This window comes from Lagopus leucura, unplaced genomic scaffold (assembly GCF_019238085.1).
Source record: "Lagopus leucura isolate 7727_CA_CO unplaced genomic scaffold, USGS_WTPT01 Super-Scaffold_702, whole genome shotgun sequence".
NCBI lineage: Eukaryota > Metazoa > Chordata > Aves > Galliformes > Phasianidae > Lagopus > Lagopus leucura.
The window spans coordinates 919,243-941,476 of record NW_024962254.1 but is presented as its reverse complement, the minus strand read 5'-3'; the positions used below and the strand labels follow the sequence as shown (position 1 = coordinate 941,476).

General features: G+C 44.3%; 1 protein-coding gene across 1 annotated transcript in view; it reads right to left on the bottom strand.

Moving 5' to 3' along the window:
• MYO7A (myosin VIIA) overlaps window positions 1–22,234 on the bottom strand; it is a 79,991-nt gene that overhangs the window by 30,261 nt on the left and 27,496 nt on the right. Inside the window, exons 4-17 of the mRNA XM_042862570.1 lie at window positions 21,330–21,514; window positions 20,308–20,429; window positions 17,616–17,758; window positions 17,410–17,523; window positions 16,287–16,440; window positions 15,445–15,527; window positions 14,490–14,603; window positions 13,598–13,740; window positions 12,943–13,153; window positions 12,320–12,455; window positions 11,594–11,700; window positions 4,536–4,673; window positions 1,677–1,835; window positions 1,246–1,338 (exon numbers count right to left, since the gene is read on the bottom strand). Coding sequence (XP_042718504.1) covers window positions 1,246–1,338; window positions 1,677–1,835; window positions 4,536–4,673; window positions 11,594–11,700; window positions 12,320–12,455; window positions 12,943–13,153; window positions 13,598–13,740; window positions 14,490–14,603; window positions 15,445–15,527; window positions 16,287–16,440; window positions 17,410–17,523; window positions 17,616–17,758; window positions 20,308–20,429; window positions 21,330–21,514 — 1,902 coding nt within the window. The remainder of the gene's footprint in view (window positions 1–1,245; window positions 1,339–1,676; window positions 1,836–4,535; window positions 4,674–11,593; window positions 11,701–12,319; window positions 12,456–12,942; window positions 13,154–13,597; window positions 13,741–14,489; window positions 14,604–15,444; window positions 15,528–16,286; window positions 16,441–17,409; window positions 17,524–17,615; window positions 17,759–20,307; window positions 20,430–21,329; window positions 21,515–22,234) is intronic.

Genomic DNA, 22,234 nt, shown 5'->3' with positions numbered 1-22,234 from the left:
TACTCATGTCTGAAGATCTACAATCACTTGAAATATGGCAGCAAAGATGATGCAAGGACCTTCACAAGGGAACAAGACCAAAACAAACTCTTTGGACATTTTAATTCCCGAGCATTCCTTACCTTCTCCTGGAGAAATTCTAACATAAATCTTAGTGATTCACTGCCTTAATTCCCAATTGAACCAGAGCAGTAACAGTCTGAATATGCTGAACTTTGTGTGTCTGAAAGCACACAAATTGTATTGTCCTTCCATGCTGAGCTTCCTGCCAGTGCCATTAGCCATGGGAACAAGTTCCAGGAGCACTGGACAGGTTTGGGAGCAAACCTCAGACTGCCTGGGTCACATCACTCCCTCCAGCTAAAGCTACAGTTCTTCCATACCCTAAGGACAAAACAGCTTCATTACGTGGAATTTCCTTGCCCTGAAGCATTCAGATGCACTGATCTAAGCTTTCTTTTCATTCCTCCCACAATGAGCTTCACTTTCTGTCCCAGTTGTGGCATGCTGAACCCTGCCACATTGGGTGCAGTGCAGGCAAGTCTACATGCTTCCTGCTTGACCTCACATCAAATCAGGGCCTCCTGATTTCTCCTTTTCCTGCCCTAACAGCTGTGCGATCTTGATAACAGGCTCTGGAAAGAGTGACTAGTAGAAACAGATTCTAGGGAAAGGATGGAGATGAGGTGTGGGTGTTATTTAAATATAAGCCAGCAGAATCTAGTTATGAGATTTTTGCATGAGAGAAGGCTTTACTTCCGTTCTGCTTCCTGGTCAGCTCAGCCTTGTGTTCCTGGTCAGCTCAGCCTTGTGTTGTGCAAGGACATGCCAAAACCAAACTGAGCTTGTGGTACTAATAGGAATGGGAGGGTGGTTGGACTAGATGATCTTGCAGGTCGTTTCCAACCTTGTGATTCTGTGATTCTACTCTCAATCCCTCTTTCTGCAGGGCTTTGCATGCACACTTCTCTTTTCCCAGGAGGGAAAAGGCTGTGTTTAATGTGACTATTTCTGTGTCTGTACGAGTATGTGCATGCATCAGGGCTGGCAGCGTGTCAGGACTTCCTCCTGCCTGACACTTCCTAAACCAGCTCCAGATATCCTGCCTTGGCTCAGTTTCTGCTTATTGCTGTGCCAGCCCAGAGACCAGATGTCAGGGTCATGTCTTGTGATGGAAAGGGTTGGTAGGAGGCCCCTTTATCAACAAGGATCCTGGATAGCAGATTGATGCAGGGAGCCCAGTACCTTCAGGAATATCTTTGTCTTGCCAATCTGCCAGTCATCATCCTTTCCAAGCACCGCTTCAGCAATGCGCTGGCATGTCCCACGCAGGTCCCCCTAGTGGGAATGGAAATGTTGTTTATCAGGACCAGCTTCACCTTTCCTGATCAGTGCTGATCCTTTCTGGTCTAAATTCCAGTAGTTTTCTGCTAATTTACTTCTCACCACATTTAAGGGGAGGGAGTGGGAATGGCTGAATAAGGCTCCTTGGTGCTCAGCTCTCTGTCCCTATCAGTCCCACAACCACTCTTCTTTCACTTGAAAATCCCAGAGAACTGCTGCCACATCTGGGGATCAAATGCTGCACAATTGCTTTCGGAGAGGATGCACCTCCTATGAACACCTCCAGAGAGACCAATAAAGAACAATTATTGGCAATGGAAGAAGACACTCACCTGCTTGTATGCTGGCTTCACCCCAGGCATAAGCACCCGGTATCGGTCCACAAACTCCACAAATGTATAGCGGATGGGGTAGCCAGCACGGCGGATCCGAATGGTCTCCATCATCCCTGAGTACCTCAGCTGACGGACGCACAGCTCCCGGTCAAACAGCTGGGGAGGTTACAGGACATGGTGGTTTGACTGGATATTAGGAAGAAATTATTCTTAGAAAGAACGGCAATGCATTGGCACGGGCTGCCCATGGGGGTGGTGGAGTCACTGTCCTTGGAGGTGTTCAAGAACCATGGAAACGTGGCACTGAGGGACATGGTCAGCCAGTGGGTATGGTGCTAATAGGTTGGGTTTGGACTAGAGGTCTTTTCCAATCTAAATAATTTTATGATTGCACACCTTGGCATGGCCATAAGATGGAAGCTGTGTAAGGCAATGAGGGCAGGCACCCACTCAAACCCTCCATGTGGTGGACCTGAGGCTATAGGAGTTGGCTATCATGGACCTTTCTTTAACTCCTCTATGCAAAGCAGCACATGCCCTACATTCTATGAAAAGGATGGAGGGAAGACCTGAGAACACAACGTAACAGTGAACAACACCTAGTAATGAACACTTGTGGTCATTAAATGTCAAATAAAGGCAGACATGGTGTGGTGCTGGAACAGCATAGAAAGTTAGGGCAGTAAGCCCTGTTGTGCTCTCCTCTCCTCCTCTCTCCCTGCTCCATGAAGCAGCTGAGGGCTTGTAAAAAAAACAAAAAAAAAGAAAGGTTTTCTTTTTTTTTTCTTCTTTTCATTTTTTTTTTTTTTTCGAAAGCACATTTTAGAAAGGAAACAAAAGCTTTAAAATAACAGAAAGTAACAAACAGCCAGGACTTTCCAATGACCTTTCACTTCCCGGCATGCTGTTTCCTATCACTATCAACACACTTTCCTTCATTGGCTGGGACAGAAAATGAACTCCCAGAAAATGCTCTGTTCTGCAGTGACCCTGCACAGCTCTGTGCTCCATTATCTGGGAGATTTTTCCTTTGGATTACTAAACCATGCCAAAAATAAATAGAGCAAAAACACACTTCTCACATCACTGCAGTCCTTGATGCAGGGTTAACTCATCCACTCATGACTTTAACAGTGAGATTCTATTCTTCCATGCTTTTATATGTTTTTTATGTCCCACCAAAAGTCTTGTAGTTAATGTGCTGAACGCAATATTCTAGCTAGCTCTTATCACAGCTGGTCAAATACAATTTGCTACAAAGGATGCAGAATGCCTGACTGAATCCCAGATACCCAAATGCAAAAAAGCAGCTCAGAGTTGGGGCACCATGAATAATTTGTTAACATCAGTTCAGAACGTGCAGCTATTTCTCAGCACCACCCATGTTCTGAAGCAAGGTTTTGCTTTGGCCTCAGCTCAGTGATCTCAGTTTAGACACACTGTTACATATTAACCCAAAATACTCCTTTAATATGCCATTAACTGCCTTTTAATGTTCACCCAAAGAACAATAAACCACTCAGAGAGCCACCAAACTCTTTGCCCCATGCTGTGTTATGCTCACTGAACTATAAGTTACAAGCAAACACTGCTTGGATGTCCAAAATTTGATGTTCTGTGCTTTTTTTTTTTTTTTTGGTACTTATTTGAGTTTTCTAACTAACTTTAGATAAAACTCCACCTCGATGTAGATAACTTCTCTCTAGATAAGCCACTGAAAGAAAAAAGCTGAAATTACTATTAGATAAAGCTCTTTAACCCCAAGAAGAATCACTATTAAGAGTGGTGAGTGGCTAAGAGGGAAAGATCCAGGACTCAGTTCATCAGGGTGCTGAACCTGAGGCCATTCAACATCACTGGGGAATCTACAGCCACACACTCATTTATTCATTGAAGTTTATCTCAGAGCGTTCACTGCTTTGGAAATAGACACAATAAAAGTGGCAGTTTCAATGGGCTGCCAACTGTTTTTAAGGCTCTGAGTAATTTTTAACCTTTTTTTGTCTTAAGCCTTTTGTGCTGTTTGGTTTAAGAGCGCTCTGAGAGATGGGAGGATTGCCTATTGGTTGTTCATATGGATAAAATACCTAATGTTCTAATAATTCTCTCTGTCACAGTCTATCACCACCAGCCCTGGGAATCACAGCTACATAATTGATCCCTTCCAACTCTAAGAATTCTATGATTCTATGATTCTACTGTTGAATCATAGAATTACAGAATATTCCATGTTGGAAGGGACCCATAAGGATCACCAAGTCCAAATCCTGGCTCCACACAGGACCACGTAGGAATAAAAACAAAACTTTTATTTTTCCTTTGTGCTATTTACCATTTTCTTCCCTCTGTGATTTTTAATTGTACATCTGATACTGTTGCAAACAAGCAAACAAAAAAAAAAAACCCCAAAAACAAAAAACAACAGAAAAAGAGATAACAGCTGGAAAGAATCTAGTGGGGTGAAAAAAGTAAGATCCCTCAAAAATTTTGTAGAAAACATGCACAGAAAGGGGATCACTTGTAGGAAACATCAGACCCAGCAAGAGGACACGATGCAGGACACTATGGCTAGAACAGAGGCTCTGACCCACTATGGAAATAAAAGGCATTTCCTATAGGATGAAGGGCTACAGGGTGAATTCCTCGAGGTCATCCTTGGGAATGAAGGTGGGGGAAACATCTCCCCTTCAAAGAAAGTTTTGGGGTGCTGCTGCATTGAAGGTACAGTGCCCAAATTTGCCTTAGCAAATTCTGTGGACTTGTCTGCTTGCAGAAAGGGCTGTGTTAGCCACTAGCTCCAGTGGATAATCCCATAAAATAAAAAAAAAACAAGCAAGAGAGAAAAGCAGAACTTACCATGGGCTTCTTGTACTCATTGGGCTTGATGCAGCGGACAAAAAAGGGCTGGCAGACACTGAGAGTCCTCATCAACAGCTCCAGGGACCGCTTGAACTGGCTGCTGAGAGTCGGCGAGCGCTTCCTCGTCTCCGCTCCCTGCAAAACCACAGCAGAGCAGGCTCAGGAAATGAAAGGATAACAGTGCCCTTCCCCTCCGGCCACGGTCCCACGAGACTCCTGCTGCAGCTGGAGGTGGGAGTGGAGGCCTCAGGGCTGAGATGGAGGGTGGAAGATGTGGGGGAGAGGGCTTGGACTTGGGGCACCTGAATTTTTCTCTTTTGTATTGGATAGACAACCTGCCATTTGCCCGTGTGCCTCATCCAAAGATGGAATAGTGCTGGAATGCAATTTGTCCTGCTTAAGCCTCCCTGTCTGACTCACATTCCCAAGCATCTTGTGCAAAGCTATAAAGAAGGCTTGTGAGAGCAAACAGCCCCTTTTAGGTCTTCAACAATTTCTCTATTGCAACCTGGGGCAATGCATTACCCAGGAGATGCTTGGCTTTCCCCATCCCGTACATCACGGAATGGCTTAGATTGGAAGGGACCTTGAAGATCATCCATTTCCAACACTCTGCCATGGGCTGGTTGCCAACCACCAGGTCAGCCTGACCAGCACCCCATCCAATCTGGCCTTGAACGCCCTCGAGGATGGGTACAGTAAGTCATGCCAACCTTGCTATCACTGTTATTCTAGTATGATTTTGAGTATTTTGCTAGTTTTAGCTCCACTGGTGAAATTAATAATCTCACCTAGAGCTTTGGGCAAGTATTTGTAAAGAAGAATGGAAAGTTTTCTCTAAATAGCTCTTCCTTTGTTGTGGGAGAACATTTCTCCAAACTAAATGAAGCCACTGGCTTTCTTTTTGCTACTACCATACCATGTCAAGCATCAGACACAGTGGTCTGGTGTCTGTGGAGCATTTGTAGGGCAGCAGGTGCTGCTGATGGTTTGGAGGAGGAAGAGGCAGGCCCCACATTACATCTCCAAAATAGGACACACTGTGACATGGCCTGTGATATGACCTGATGGCCAGGGAATTCCCAAAGAGAGGATTCGAGCAGGATTTTCATGCACTTTTCCTCCAAACATCCTCTTCTTTGCAGGTGGCCAAGCCATGGTGTGGAGCCACAAAGTCTCCATCTCCATCTTGCCCCTCTGTTCTGCAAGGTGGTGAGTTTTATTTTGACTTCTTTTGCTAAAATCCTTATGTGTGCTTCATCTTACAGCAGACAACATCCCCAACCCCCAGAAATGACCCCCAGAGCTCAGGTTGGACACAATAATAAGACAAACCCAATCAGCACAAACACAAAGTCATCATGGAATTCCAACAAGACAACGTGAGCAGAGAAAACCCAGCTCATGCACACACCAGAAAAACCTGCTTGTCTTGGCCAAGAGAGCTTGAGGGGCCACCAGTGACCTCTCCCAGCAAAATTCTCCACTGAAGGACAAGTCATTAACAAACCTAAGGTAATTAATGGATGCAGCTGCTACCTGCAGAGCAGCATAGAGTTCGATGCTCACATTGTATCACAGATTTGATGAGGAATAGGCTGTTCTAGCAAGAATCCTAGTTTGGATAATTTTGGTGGCTGCTTTCTTAGCACTTTGCTAATTCTGTGTAAGGGGTCACCTTCATGCAGTATGAAATGACAGTCACAAGAAGCAGCAACAGATGCAGGAGCGCAGCTGGGAGTTGGAAGCAGCTGCCCATTTGTCAGGTTTGCTGATTTGGGTTTAGCTGGGAGAGGTCATTTGTCAGCTGTGGTGGTAGGAAGGGTGCAAGACTTCATACAAGGGTCCCCTATATATGAAATGAAAGAGCAGTTTGCCTGCAGACAGCAGATTCTGCCTTGCTGGTGCCTTACAGTTCTTCCTTGCATGCATCCAGCTCTGGTGTAAGGCAGTGTTATTTGCATCCCTTTTGATGGGAATGGCAGGAGAGAAGGAACATTGGCCAGAACCTGGACAAAATTTGGCCAGAATTTGAATTCTTATTAAAATCATTAGAGAGCTCCAGGCTCTTCCTGTCAAGAAGGCATCATCCATTCAAGTGGGCATGGGATGTGAATGGATGGATGTCCCCTGCGTCCTTGGCATTTCACACTGACCCTTCCATGGTGGGCACCAGCTCCAATAGGAGCTTACTGGGCTCTCAGCTACACAATGAAACCTCAGGCAAGAGTTTTTCACTAACGTCTTCCTGTATGGACAGGATGACAATGCTGAAGTCATTGTTCCTCCTGCCTCAATTAAACACCAGTGTGGGGACAATCACATCTCCTTGGGCATTTCAACAAAACGGCCAAAAAAGTAAGTGGAGCAGCCTGCCAACAATGTGAGGCACTGAAAATGTAAACTGTGTTGTGGAGGAAGAACTTTTTTAGCTCAAAATAGACACAGTCCCAAAAAACTGAAGGATAAAGGGCTGAATACATTCTACTTTTCTCCTGGCCAGACAGGTCCTAGCTTTTAAACTCCTATAGTAGCATCTTTGGGACAGATGCTGTTTCTTGATCAGTGTCCATAGATAGCCTAGCTCAAGGAGGTTGAGATTAGTATAATGTGGAAGGATAAGCAAGATTCACAGGTGCTGGATATTAGGAAGAAATTCTTCTCATAAAGAAAGAGTGGTGAGGCCTTGGAACAGGCTGCTCAGGGAGGTGGTGGAGTCATCACCCCTGCAGGTATTAAAGAACTGTGGAGATATGGCACTGAGGAACATGGTAAATGGGTATGGTGGGGATGAGCTGGAATTGAATTCAGTCATCTCAGAGGTCTTTTCCAACCTTAATGATACTATGGTTGCAGCCCTGAGCCATGCCAAAATGGCATGTGCTTTAGCCTTTTATTTTTGTCAAGTCTGAGGACACTGATGCTCACTGTTTGCTGTAGCAAATGTCACTGGGGTCACCTCTAGGTGACCACTGAAAGTTGGGGCCACCTCATAGCAGGTTTTGAGGTAGCATATAGTGAAGAGACAGTGTGTGTCCTAAAGGGCGTGCAATCTGGAAAGTGCCTTGAGATGCAGAGCTGACATGGGATAAATAACAGTGCTGAGTATTACTCTTTTGAACTAAGGCTCCATTTTCTACAAGTTACTGTTGTAACTGTTGTTCTTCCCTTGCCTCAGTGCCTACCAAACACGATCAATTCTTTATTAGAAAATTTACAAAACACTAGGCTACGTTACAAGAACTGTAATGACAACAAGACTCTCAGAAATCATCAGTGTTATTTCTCTCATTTCCCTGTATCTCTTGTTGTCTTCAGAGAAGAAGACTGACATGGGCATTTCTGATGGGTTTTGCACAATTCTCTCCTGTGCTTTACTTCACCATATCTTAATTCAGGAATAATTTTTTTCTTTTGGTGTGTGGCACTGCTACAGTCTTAGAACAGGGCTCAACAAGATGCTGCTGCCCAAACACTTTTCAATCATGATATGGAGGGGAAGGAGTCCAGCTTTGGAATTAATGGCTTTGGTTCATTTTGGGTTGGGTCATCCTCATTGGAATTCCAAATACAAACATTCTGAAACAACGTGGAGGTAAGAAGGGTTGAAATTCAGCCCATGCAAGGATCTGAATTTTGAAAGCCAGGTCCATCTCTAACATAATCCCTTGGCTATTAGGGGGCTGTCAAAGAAATGTAGGCAGAGTCACAGAGCTGATGTCACAAAACCATTAGCACACAATACTCTATGGTCAAACATCTAGCACAAAAGGTTTGGGAAGCCATCAGAACCAGTCAGGAGGTGAGGTACAACAGGAAAGACCTAAAACAGGTGCCGAGAGCCTGTTTTGATGAGCATGGATAAGTTCAATATTAACTGCACCTTTGAAGAGTTGAATTTGAACTCTCACAAGGCATGAAATGATCCTAAAAATGACAGCAATTCCAAGCAATCCTGTAATGAAATCCAAGAGTCTCTGTTTGTGCATGAACCATCAGCCTCTTGCCCCCCTGTGTGCAAAACAGAGCCAGATTTCCTGTTGCACTGAGGTGTAATGAACCACTGAAGCCAATGTTGGCAACATGATAAACAACCAAATCCCACAGGTGGTCAATCTGAAGTTCTATAAAATGATTCAAATATCAGGGGAAAAAAAAAAAAAAAAAGGAAAAAAAAACCCAGCAACAAACAAACAAACAAACAAAAATCCAAATCCAAAACTTTGTCTCAGGCTGGTTCTGATTTTATCCAAACCAAACTCCCATTGTGATAAATCTCTTCTGAGTTAAATTTTACAAATAAACGATTCATACTTCTGTAAATAGTCAGCAAGCCCTAAAAATGCTCTTTGTCACATCAACACTTGAAATGGATCCTCTATAGAGAACACAGGGAGAGCAACAGACCAACAAGAGAGAAGCACAATCTTTGCCAAGGAGAGGTGAACATACAGCAGAGAAACTCATGTATTCAGTTTACCTTTGGCGTGGGTGTGGGCGACTGGCCAAAAGTGCTGGATGCATAGCCACAGAGAAACTACATGAAGCACAGGTAAAACAAACAAACAAACAAACAACAAAAAGAACAGAGACAGAGAAGAGCAAACAGTGAAAAGAAGGAATAACCAAACTGGGAGCCCGACATTGTTAGTCTTGGAGGCGTTGAAACATCCCATCAGCAAACTGTGCTAATTCTTAGATTCTTGTAGATCCTGGCTTTCCCCTTTTCTCTTAATGTTCACATCCTTGAACCTGAGGGAACCACTGCTGTCCAGCTCTTGCCTCTTAGAAATAACTCACTTGTTACCATTCAGCTTCAGCCTTCCCCAGTCCTCTGCCTTGGAAATCCCTGCCCCCCTCTGACCAGTTGCAAGATGCCATCAAAAATAAAAAAAAATAATTCACAAGAATCCTAAAGATACTGCTCTCTTCTTCCCCAGATTCTACAGAAATGAACTTTTCACTGAAGGAAAAGCACCCAGATCTGCTCTTTCTTTTTCCTTTCATCAATACTCCATCTTTGATTTCCACCTTTCTTGCTCTATCTGCAAGTGGAGCATGCAGAACCATCAGACCATGGTGGCTATGGGCCATGTCGATTCCTCAGAGGAACCGTGTGTAATTCCCACTGAATCTGTCATTTCACTTGACAGTGAATGTTTCAAGCAATGTTTCAATACAGTCAATGCAAGCAGACAGACCTCCTCCACAATGGTCACCCACAAACAAAGCTCAGCCCTGTGTCATCAGCAATAACTGGTTTCCCCCACACAGGATTTGGTGTGCACAAAGATTAGGTCACTTAGGGATCAGTTACTACAAATTCAAACATATGCTTTAGTTTGCTTTCGAAACTCTTGACCTCCTTCAATATTCTGGCACATAAGGAACACATTTGAAGGCTGGAATGCCACAAACTAGATACGGATTTGCTTTTCACCAAATCCTATGAGCTCACTGAGAAGTTCTTGAGGACAAAAGCCTAATTTAGCTCTCACCAGAGTGGCCACTGGTCTTTTCTTCGGTGGAAATATTCTTAGATTTGATTGACCTGGCCAGACTTCCTCAGGAAGAAAGTCCTCCTGATGCTCAAGAAACAATTGCAGACCTCCAAGCGGAGTCTTCTCCCAACTCATTGCTGCATGCACTCCTACAACCTGTGCTTACCTACTTATGCCTTCTTTTAGGAGATGCCTTTGAAGAAAGGGGCTGCAAAGATGGTTGAATTTTTGTGAGAGACAATGACAAAGTCATCTCATCTCCTTCTTCCATCATCCTTCTTTTCTTTGCAGATTTTGTTTGCATGGTGTTTAGGGGATTCATACTCTCTCAGTTCATGCTAATATGGTGCATGATTAGACAACCTATGACAGAACTTTTACTCCCTTCCCAATTCCATATCAGACTACAAATCCCTCATTCAGAGAAGAAAAGCAGAGGTAATTAAACATCATGGCAGAGGGACCACCATTCAGGACAGATTCTCATAGTGTTTAAAGACAACGTGCTCTGATGGTTTAAAATGTCTCAGTTCTCAAATCTTAGACAATACCCTAGCAGGCATCTCAGTTTGGCTTGCCATACAGCAAGCTCGGTAGGTGTCCCCATGACTAAGTCTGCACAATTGCATAAACCTGAGAGCTCCCTCTTATCAATTCCCCAGAGCAAACGTCATTCTGTTCTGCCCAAACAAGCAAGAAATCATTTTCAAGGTGAGCTGCATATCTTGCCCTGAAAACAAAAAGCATTGAGGAATAAGCAATAAAAAGCAAAGAGGGTAGCATCACTGATGCTAAGGGAGTTAGCATCTAGTTCAGCAGGAGCATCCACTTCTGAGGGCAGTGTCACACCAATTGGTAGCCTGAGTGGGGCTGATAAACCTTATCTCATTCCTAATAAAGTCAAAGTGATATCAATTATTCACTGCAAAAGGAGCAAAGCTGAGTAGCTGTGTTTTGAATAAGCCTTGCAAAAGAACCTGTAGCCTAATTTAAGAAATTTATTTGGAATCTAAACATTAATTTTCCTTTGGAGTCCATCATATTCAGCACTTAAATCTGTTTGGCACTCCTGAAGGTCCCTAAGTCCCTTGTACCATCAGTGGCATTGACTGATGTTTGGAAATAGGACATCAACACCTGAAAAATGTGGTTACCTTGGAAAGTCTTCACCCAGCATCCTTGATATTCAACTCATTCAGAGCAGTTATTTAGTTTCCATCTGTCACTCTATTATATGAAGATTTGGACTATTCAACAGTAAGGGCTGGCTCTTTCTCAGATTTCTACAATCAAAAACCTCATTGTTCTCATCCCTATACAATTAATAGAAGAGCAATTGCAGCATGAAACAGTCTTTTAAGAACTGAACTGTGTGATCTGGGAGTGTGAATGTGGTTGTACCACATTCATACATCGTGGTTTTTGGCTCTTACTAAGAGGTTTGAAACACCCCAAGGAGCACCCAAGCAGTTAGTCCCTTTGCAATTCCTCCACCCTTTCAAAGAAAACTCTCCCTGTAAATAAAGATCTTCTCCCACCTGCTGCATGCCTTACCATCGCCACATCTGCTTGGAAAATCTGTTTGATGAATTTGTTTTTTGATGAATGCACCAGCTGAATGATGTCTCCATGCAGCGTGTCCCTGTTTTTTTCCAAGAAGCCTAGAGGATAATGGGACAACACATAGGTCAATGACATAGGGTGACATGGCCAATAGGTGGCCTGTACACAGTCTCTGGGTTGCTGGGATAGTGGCTTCTCTTTGGAGGTAATGAGAGGTGCACAAAAGCAAGAAACTGTAATGAAAATGTGCCCTTCATTTGTATGGAATTGCTTAAGGGTTAAGGACACGCTGTGCTGTGCAAAGACAGAGAGTTTGCAGAGCTCGTGTGTGAAAAATTCAATGCAGGTACACAACATTATTCCAGAGACCAGGACAACTAAATATCCTGACAGAGACATGGCTTGGGATGGACCTGAGTGGATTTCATTAGGAAAGACTAAGCAAAAATGGTGGAGCAGGCAGAGAGGAGGAAGACAGAGACACATCTTGAGACCAGATCGAGAACAGTAGTGATGAAAAGCACTGCAGTTTTCTCCTAGGGACATAGAGTTCAAAGCTCTGCAGATTACAGGCACTGCTGAAAGACCATGGCCACCAGAAAAGGAGAACACTGACACTAGTACTGACTGCCATCCAACTCTGCTTCATTGCAGCAACATCCCACCTTCCCCTGAGCATTCCCTAACACCTACAGTGCGCCAAGGGCCATCCCATACCTTTTGTTTCGTAGTAAACTATTCCAGCAAAATGATTAATGCCAAACTGGGTTTCATAGTTATTCTTTGGAGGAATGTAGTTGGTATTCAACTTGTGCTGGGAGTTCAGCTTGTGTAACATCGTGGCATCTGTACCCTGTGCACATAGGAAAAGGTCATCCATTTAACCAAGGTTTGTCCCATGACAGTAATTTTCCAATCAATAGTGCTTTTTTTTTTTCCTCAGGGGACAATGTGCATTTGTTTTGACAAGAGATGGATTGGAAGGGGTATCTCAAATGCAGAAAACAACAACAAAAATATGGTGTTCTGTGCTGTATTCAAACTAGTCAGTAGTGAGTATATTTAACAATATTTTTTTTCTTAAACTTTCAGTCAAAAGCTGTCCTAGAGCCTTTACAGGTGTATTATTCCATCCAGAAATGTTAATTTGTCTTAGGCATGGTTGTGATACTCATGGAATAATAAAAGATATGAGTATATAACTGAGTAGTAAATGCGTGTTATATTTTCCCTGGTGTGTGATTTAGGGCTGATTAGACCTCTCATGGGGTGCCGTTGTGAAAATATAAAGACGTGAAACCAGTAGAGTCACTGGAAGGAAGGCTGAGCCCAAAACACACCTTGGGGAACTTGCTCTCCTCATCAATGAGAGAGATGATGTTCATGGGTTTGATGGCAATCATGTCCAAGGCATCCTGGTTATCGGTGAACTCGATGTGCTGCCAGTTGATGTTCTCCAGGTTGTACTCCTCCTGCTCCAGTTTGAAAACGTGTCGCACAAAGAACTGCTGCAAGTTCTCATTTGCAAAGTTGATGCACAGCTGCTCAAAACTGTGGACAGAAATTGAAGGAAAGGTCAGTTGAGATCCACCATGGTCTTTATTTCTCCGTCACTCTCCTATGCTTGAAGCAATACCTTCAGGTCTTGTCAATCACTTACTAAGGTTGCTGTTGGCTAAAAATTACCACATTGGTCCAGTTAAACAGTTTTTCTCCCCCAAAGCAGTGTCACCACTGTTGTATGTATGTAGCCTAAATAAATGAGTTGGAGGTCATCTCCCGTGGATACATTTTGGACAATAATTAAACAAATAATGGAAGTATCTTGTCTTCTGCAACATAAAAAATGATTAATTCTGATAATCTCTCATGCAGAAATTGGCCTGGACCAACAAAGTCTTGCTCATCCCGGGGGAGATGAAAGAACTGCAAGACATTAAGTTTGGGTTGGTGAATGAGGGTTAAGACCTGGATCTCCAACTGCAGACTCCATACCTGTTCACAGTGAAGTTTTCAAAGCCAAAGATGTCAAGGAGGCCGATGGATCTTCTAACACTTTTGAGTTCCTGCGAAGGAGGTCTGTAAATGGCAGCGTTGATCTTCTCCACGATCCACACAAAGAGCCGCCCATAAATTCCCTGCAATATCCCAAATGCAGAGCTTACAGAGGCAAGTTAGAAGTTCACTCTGATAGTCTGTGGCATCACTCCTCCCTTGATGGCACAGACATCCCTACAGCACAACCAGCAACTGGATCGCTCCCAAGGAAGACTATGCTTGATTCTTGACATGTTTTAAAGCTGCAAGAGCCACTGTGTAGATCAAGGACATTGGACTTGAAAGCCTAGACCAAAGAAAATCTAAAGCAAAATCTCAAATTTTGATGCTTTCTTATGTGCTTACTTTAAACCCAGCTCATGCTTCCCCTGGTTTCCTTTTCTGTGGGTCAGCAGAGCCACGCTACATTATTAGGCAAGCCTAGGATATCATGCCTAATGAGGCCAACAAAGATCAGAGCACAATTTGTAGTGAGCTATTTATACATGTTTTGTAACATTAAATGGGACTGCAAACAGTGATGCATACACAACCTATTAACCTCCATCACCTAAGAGCCTCGGGTGATGCTCTCTGATGCTTTGGTGACAGCTGAACAGCTCTGTCCCTGTCAACATGTTTTATTTGCTAGCACAGCTTCACTGATCTAAACATGCCAAAATCCTGGCATTCAGGTGTGGGTGCTGCAGGTGTTGCAGATGTTGCTCTGAGTAGCTGAGGATCTATTCCTGAAGCTCACTGTTCCCATGCAGTGGATGCTCTGGTCTCAAAACTGACAGATTGCTTGATCGTATCATCAGGAACAGGAAGGAGTAACCCCAAGATTTACCTTTACAAAAGCATCCCTCACATCCAGCGCTTGTTCCATGCTGAGAGGAGTTGAGACAGTCTCACCTCTGGTGATTATAGTTCGGCTGGTGAGGCAGTTCATCACATCCTGAGGCTCAACCTGGCAAAGGTACCACCAAACACAGCTGCTGACTTCATAGCTCAAGGGTTCCTTACCATAGCTTGAGTATAAATGGCTGGAAAAGAACTGTGCAGATCCTCATAACTGGAGGTAAGCATCATTTCACAGATCTCAAATGATGTCACAGGCACTTTCAGAAAGACTAATTAATATAATGTTTTACTATGGAAAGTGTTCTTTGTGACATAGTGAGAGATGCTAACAAGGTGTGGGGAATGGAGATGAAAAAGGAAAGCCTGCAAAGCCTGCCAGCATCAATGTAGCTTTGCATCTTGTTGTCAGCTTTTTGTAGTCTTGAGATCATGCAAGAGAAACATCCAGTTCATAAAGTCCATGAAAACTGCCTGAAGATGGCTGTGAGTAACACTCTGGGGCCATAGTAATGAATGGTGTCTCTGGGAGGGAGCCTTGATTTGTGCTGGGGAAGCACAGAGGAGCACTCCATTCCCTCTGTGGGTGGTTGGGTGAGGATTACCTCACCTCACCAGACACACACAGACAGGTATGTGTATCTTTCTTGACTGCCCATGATGGTCTTTCATCAATAAGAGAAACAGACTATTTCAGGGACTGTCTGGGGTGTCTTTCTTAGGACTATGTGCCACTAAAATGTCTGTTCCTCTCCACTCATGTGAAGGGGAGCTCAGATGGAGACATCCTCCGTACTGCCAGTGCAAAGTACGGCTTACACAGCCTCCGAGAGCTGGAGGGGCAAAGACATCCTAGCTCAGATGAAGCCTTCCAAGCCCTCCCACAACACTGGGAACGCAGGAACAAACCAAAAAAGGACAATACCACTCACCACTACAGAGACACTGACCTCCAGCAATGATGCTGCAGTGATCAGTGATGCCGACTGCACAACCTCACAAGCATCCAGGTTGTCATAGGTCCGAGCTGGGGGAAGAGAGGCACAAGGAAAGCAGTCAGCAAGGGATGCAGCTCTGCAGAAGATAATGGGAGAGGGAAAGGGTCTCTCCTCAATGCCTCAATTTGGCGGCCAGGTAAAATCTAACCATTAGTTGGGAGAGAAAAGGCAGCCACTGGAGTCCTGCTGCTGGTAGCAAAGGACTTGTATTCAGTGGCTTATGGGATGACAGAATTTCTAGGATGTAAGTGTGGCTTCTGTTTTCCACATTAACATGCCATTTCTGACATCAGGGCAGCTTGGTACTTTTACAAAGGCATATCGAACCACCTAGGCACTTCTTGACCACACCCTTGGTCTCCCCTTGCCAAACCTGGATTTGCTGAAAGATGTATGGCCATATCCAAATACCCTAATCAAGAAGAGATGAATGTCACAGCCTCAAATAAAGGGCTGCCAGCCCCATGTTGCTGGAACAGACACATCAAGGTGGAGATCATATGTATTGGGGTCCTATCGCAGATGGCTGAACAGGACTGCCTGTCTCCACTGTGTGCACCGAAGTCTGGCAGCCTTGCAGAGTGGGCAGGTGGATTTATTCCTCCTTTCTTGTCCTTACACACCACAATAATATCAAGTGTCCTTACAAATCACAATAAACAGCTGAGTCCTTAAAACAGCATCATGGCAGGTGGTCTAGATATGGTCCATTACCTTGGCTCCATTTCACTGTGCAGAATAAGGAGGAAAAGCATACTGGAACACGCCCTTGCATTTTGTCCTCTTACCTTCATACTTCAGGTTCCCCATGTGCAGGATGGCAGCCAGCAGCTTGGAGATCTCCCAGTTTTCTGTGTCGGTGAACATAAGGACCTTCATGGCAGAGCGGATGTTGGCGTACTCCTTGCTGTCATCTCTGCCATCGCAGGTTGTGCAGTTACCCTGGGGAGGCAAGGATGTTTCATGGGGTAAAAATGAGTGAATGTGGCACAGGTTGGTGCAACTTTAAGCTAACAGGGCTTTGCTGAAAAAGCAAAAAAACCCAGCAAACCATAAGCTCTAGTAAGGCAGATGTTTTGCCTAAGGAATAAATAAGTGAGATGAACCTCTTGGTCTGGTTCTGGCCTTTGGTGTAGGCTATGATTTGGTTCTCAGCCCTGTGAAATGCACTACCCTACTGTCCCTAGCCACCCTGTGTCATAGAATCATTGAATGGTTTGAGTTGGAAGCAACCTCAAAGCCCATCCAGTCCCAACCCATTCCATGGGCAGGTTCACCTTCCATAGACAATAGGTGACAAAAGCTCCAGCCAACCTTGGTTACTGCCATGGATAGGGTACCCACAGCTCCTCCAGGCAGCCTGTGCCTCACTACCCTATGAATGAAAAATTTCCTCCTTATATCTAATGTATGTCTGCACTCTTAATTCATGCTCATTACACCTTGTCCTATCACTACAATCTCTGATAAAGTCTCTCTCCAGCTTTCTTGTAGGCTCCCTTTAAGCACTAAAGAGAATCAATCAGAGAAAAAGCTCCTTGAGGTGAGAATAAATTGCTGTTTGTGTGTGTGGTGGCTGCCAGACACACATTCATCCCCTTCCATCGTTTCTCCAAGAGCATTGGTTTGTATCTAGCACCCTAGCTGTGTCTAAACAGGTGGCCTGGGGAAAAAACACCCCAATCATCCAACAGAAATAATGGATGTAACCTGCCTAATACAAACAGGTTAAGGGTTCGTCCTAAGATTGAAGTGTTGGGACAAATAATTCTCATTATTTGGTGACTAAGACTAAAGAAGGTTATAACCAGCAAAACAGCCTCCTGAAGGAAGAGCTTCCACTTCTCTCTCCCTTGCTAAGAAGTTCACACCATCTCATCCTTCCAAACCTTCACTTTTCTGCACCCTCACCATTGCAAGATAGTTGTAGTCCGTGGCTTTCCCGAGACCCAGCTTCTTCTTCTGCTCCATTGTCATTCCTCTCAGCATGCAGTAGAATACGTGGTAATTCCTCTCATCCTGGGCCTGCAGAAGAAGAGCAGCCATCAGCTCGTCTGATAATGTCACTGCAAATATCAATGGACCCACTCTCGTGCTTTGCAGATATGTCACCTTACCTGTCTGCAGACCCGGGACTTCTCCAGCAGGTACTGCTCAATCTTGGCCCCCTCAATGGCTCCCCTTTTGTTGAAGTGGATGTCAATGTACTTCCCAAATCGGCTGGAGTTGTCATTACGGATCGTCTTTGCATTCCCAAAAGCTGCAGGGAAGAATTGCAATGGGTCAGAGAGGACCTGACATGGGAAGGATTGTGAAACTGGCATCAGAGTTATAGAATCATAGAGCTGTTTTAATTGGAAGGAAACCTTAGAGGTCATTTAGTCTGACTCTCCTACAGTGCACAGAGACACCTACAGCTCCACCAACTGCTCAGAGCCCCATCCAGCCTGACCTTGGGTGTCTCCAGGGACAGAACATCCACCACACCTTGGGGCAACATATTTCAGTGCCTCACCACCCTTACTGTAATAAACTTTTTCCTTATATCCAATCTAAACCTCCCCAGCACATTTCTGGCTAGTGTCCATCTGCCATCCACCAGTACTCCCAAGTCCTTCTCGGCAGGGCTGTGTGCTCCACCCTTTTGTCCCTCAGCCCTCAGTGATGGTTGCCATGACCCAGTAACTGAGCTTGCATTTGGTTTTGTTGAACCTCATGAGATTTTCCTGAGCCCACTGCTTAGCCTGTCTAAGAAAAACAAACAAAAGAGGCTAGAAAGCAGCCCAAAGTTTTTTCTTGAAGTTTGCCTGGTTCAGTTTCAGTGCGGGGGGACAGGATATTCCACACATAATTATTCAGAAAAAGGAGAGGAATATCAATGTCTCTGGGCAGTCTGATCTAATGGTTGGTGACCCTACACATAGAAGGGGGGTTGAAACTCGATGACCATTGTGGTCCTTTTCAACCCAGCCCATTTTATGATTCTATGATTCTATGGTCAAGAAGGAGGAATGGAAACAGAGTGACCTTATGCAGGAAAATGGAAGACAACAACAGGGTCTGGTCAGCAGCTGCTAAAATACAGGAGGGTAGAGCAAGGCACACAGGAGGATACCACAGTATGCAAGGTGATAGTGTGGAAAATGACAGGGATGTTGGTGATTGATTTGGTAATAGATGGAAAGAGACCATCCTTTCAGGAAATACGGAGGAACCAAGCCAACCTCCAGAGGGAGACTCTGCCCTGAAAGCAGACAGGGAAACCACATGCAGACCACGTGCAGAGAAAGGTCCGGGCATGACAAAGTGCAGTTCTATGCTTTGTGCGGGCATAGGAAGCATGCCCTGGTGTTTGTTTGCTCTGGAATTGCTGCCAGGTGCTGGAGATGCATTTGAAATACAAAACGTCTGTTTTCCTGGTGAAATGTATGTTCAAATGCCACATGTGCATGGCATGCATCCCTCAGCAATCTTGTTGCATCCTCATACTAGACTGAAGGATTCTCCAGAGAAGAGCAGAGAAGGAAGGCTCAGCTGGTGACTTGCTTGTTTGCACTGCTCGCATTATTCATGGAAAGCTGTCAGGATATTCACATTTCCATTGATTCCTATGGGGCTACCTACCAAGCAAACACTGCTCACTGGGACTAGCAGGTAGATTAAAATCTCATTATTCTTTAATGAGGAGAGGAAGAAAATACTTCTCTTTGTGCTGAGAAGTTCCATGTAGCACTATGCCTGGAGGTTCAGATCAACTATTTAATGTTCAGACATCCAGTTAAAAATGTGCGGCTGTTTTTCACCCTAACAGATGCTTGCTTATGCATCTCAGATAGCCAACAAGTTGATTATTGTTATCTCATTCTTCACTTCTTTTTCTGTCTTCTGCCTCCATTCTCTGACACTGGAAGAAAATGGAGGGCTTTTCTATTTATCGAATCATAGAATAATGGAATCATAGAATGGCTTGGGTTGGAAGGGACCTTAAGGATCATCGATTCCAATCCCCCTGCCACAGGCAAGGCCACCAACCTCCAAGTCTGGTTGCCCAGGGCTCCATCCAACCTGATCTTGAACACCTCCAGGGATGGGGAATCCGCAGCCTGTCTAGGCAGCCTGTTCCAGCAGGACCATTGAGTCCTGCCAGCCCATGCTTGTAGTCTGTGATGCCCTGAGCAATATAACCTCCCGTTCTGCTGAGCCAGCAAACAATAAGAATGAGATTTGGCAATTACATTTTAATAAAGCAAATAAAAAAATCAACGGAATGGCACCTTTTTGTTGTACCAAAGCTCTGCACGCAGTTATAACTGTAACATTGGAAGAGGTGGTGCACATTTTCTAAAGAATTTTATATACTACATAGAATCATAGAATGGTTTGAGTTGGAAGGGACCTTAAAGACCATCAAGATCCAACCTTCCTGCCAAAGACTGGGAGTTGCCACCCCCAGCTCAGGCTGGCCAGGACCACCCAACCTGGTCTTGAGCACCACCAGGGATGAAGCTACCACAGATTCTCTGGCATCATCAGTTTTACTCATCAGTTTTTGAAATCCCAGACTACACAGATAATCGGGTAGAGGGTAATTTTGTTGAGAAAAATAAATTCAGACAGAAAGGATCTGAATATACAGTTCAACAAACACTTATATTGCTGCTTCCGAGTTTTTGTTTTTTCTTTCAAATTTATTCTCACTTCAAAAACACTTTTTAATTCAACAAATGGTTACATTTGACCACATTTTCTATTTCTCAAGTCTGATTTTTTTAGCCATCAGAAAAATACCTCTACCATTTGAGACCTCACCTTCCAAGATAGGATTTGCCTCCAGGACCTGCTGCTCAATCCAAGAGTGCTGACCACTGATTGCTGCCAGGAACTGAAGAATCAGTTTTGTGCTTTCTGTTTTCCCTGCCCCAGATTCACCACTGCAATGACAACAGAATATGAGATCAGTGAAAGTCCTTCTGCATTCTGCTAACTTCCTTCTTTCTATCTCCAGAGGGACTGATGTCTCTAGTCCTGTTCTGTTAGCACAAGTAGGACGAGTCCACTAAGGATGAGTTTCCAATACCCCAAAGACTGGTTATATCCAAATGTTAGGACACAATATGGGACAGCTTCCAGCCAGGATACAGATTTACATTCCAATTCACATGGCCAAAATTTTGCTTTTAAGTGTGGGTTTCTCCAGTAAATATTGTACAGTTGTAGCCAAGAACACCAGAAAGCACTTTCAGACAGTGCTTCTCCAGGTAGGATCATCACACCTTGAGCCAGTGGCACCGGGGCAGATTTATAACACATCTTGAAGTGCACAAATGCACTAGAAAGCAGAATCTGAAATACTGCCATTTGGTGACAGCCACAGGTCCCATAGAATCATAGAATCATTTATGTTGAAAAAAACCTCTAAAGCTCACCTAGCCCAGCCATCTGCCTACCAACAGCATTGCCCACTAAACCACGTAGCTGAGTACCACATATACATGTTTCTTGGAAACCCCCAGGCACGATGAGTCCACTGCTCCCCTGGGCAGCCTGTCCCAGTGCCCAACCACTCCTTCAGAGAATAAGTTTTTCCTAATATCCAACCTGTGTCTCACTGAAGGAAGAGGAGAAAATAACCAAAGCAAGAAGCAGGATGCTACTTGCAAGATGGCATTTTTGACTTTAGAAACGCACAACGGAAACCAACTCTACACTAACATTATGTGGATAGAGTATCTAATGGCTCTTTCTAACTCCTGATTACGCTTGATTATCTGTTCCTCACCAACCAGCTGCCTTTTCCAGTGTCTGTTCCATTTGGAAATTTACCAACTCACCTTATGATACAACACTGATCCTTGTTGTTGCGCTGCATGTTGAAGTAACAGTTGTCAGCGATCGCAAAGATGTGTGGTGGCATTTCCCCAATCTTTTTGTTGGTGTACAGCCGTATCTGCTCCGGTGAATAGATGGGTAGAAGCTGGTAGGGGTTTACTGCCACCAGTATTGAACCAGTGTATGTCTGGAGGAGAAGCACATGAAGTTTTATGGGACAGTGAGACCCAGCCGAGAGGCTTTGGCAGTTTGGATGGAGTGTGGAGGTCAGAAAAATCATGTTTTTCAAAAGCTGGATGGAAGGTGATGTACAAGCCAAAGATGCTTGAGGAATGGAGCCTGGAGCAAAGCTGGAACAAAAGTCCCATACTATACAATTTAGTTCAGACACAGCCTTGCTCATGCACTAGATGGATTCAAGCTTTAAATCATATTTCGGATGCCCCTCAGTTAAGATTTAGAGTTCCAAGTCAAGCTCATATTTGCAAAAACACCCCCAGAGCCAGTATGCATCCATATACATTTAGTGCTCTGCACAAGTTCTGAGAAACTAAAGATGTGAAGGGACCTGGAGATCATTGCCTCAAACCAAGGCCTGCTGGATCCACACTGTTCCTGACAGATACCTACTTAACTGCTTTTTAAAAATCCACAGCAGAGCTGCTAGCACCTTCCTCTGCAGTCTGCTCCTCACTACATCTTTGTCTAACCAAATTTCTCCATGCTGCGGTTTAAACCCTGTCTGTACACAAGGAAATGGTTCATGAAGTCCAGACATACTTCCTCTAAGCCACAGCCTAGTCATTTTGAAAATGCCTTTTGTGCATCCCATGCTCTCTGTTGCACACAGATAAGCAAAGTTGTCCTGGGCCTTTGGCATCAAAACTCTTTGTGATGTCATATGCTT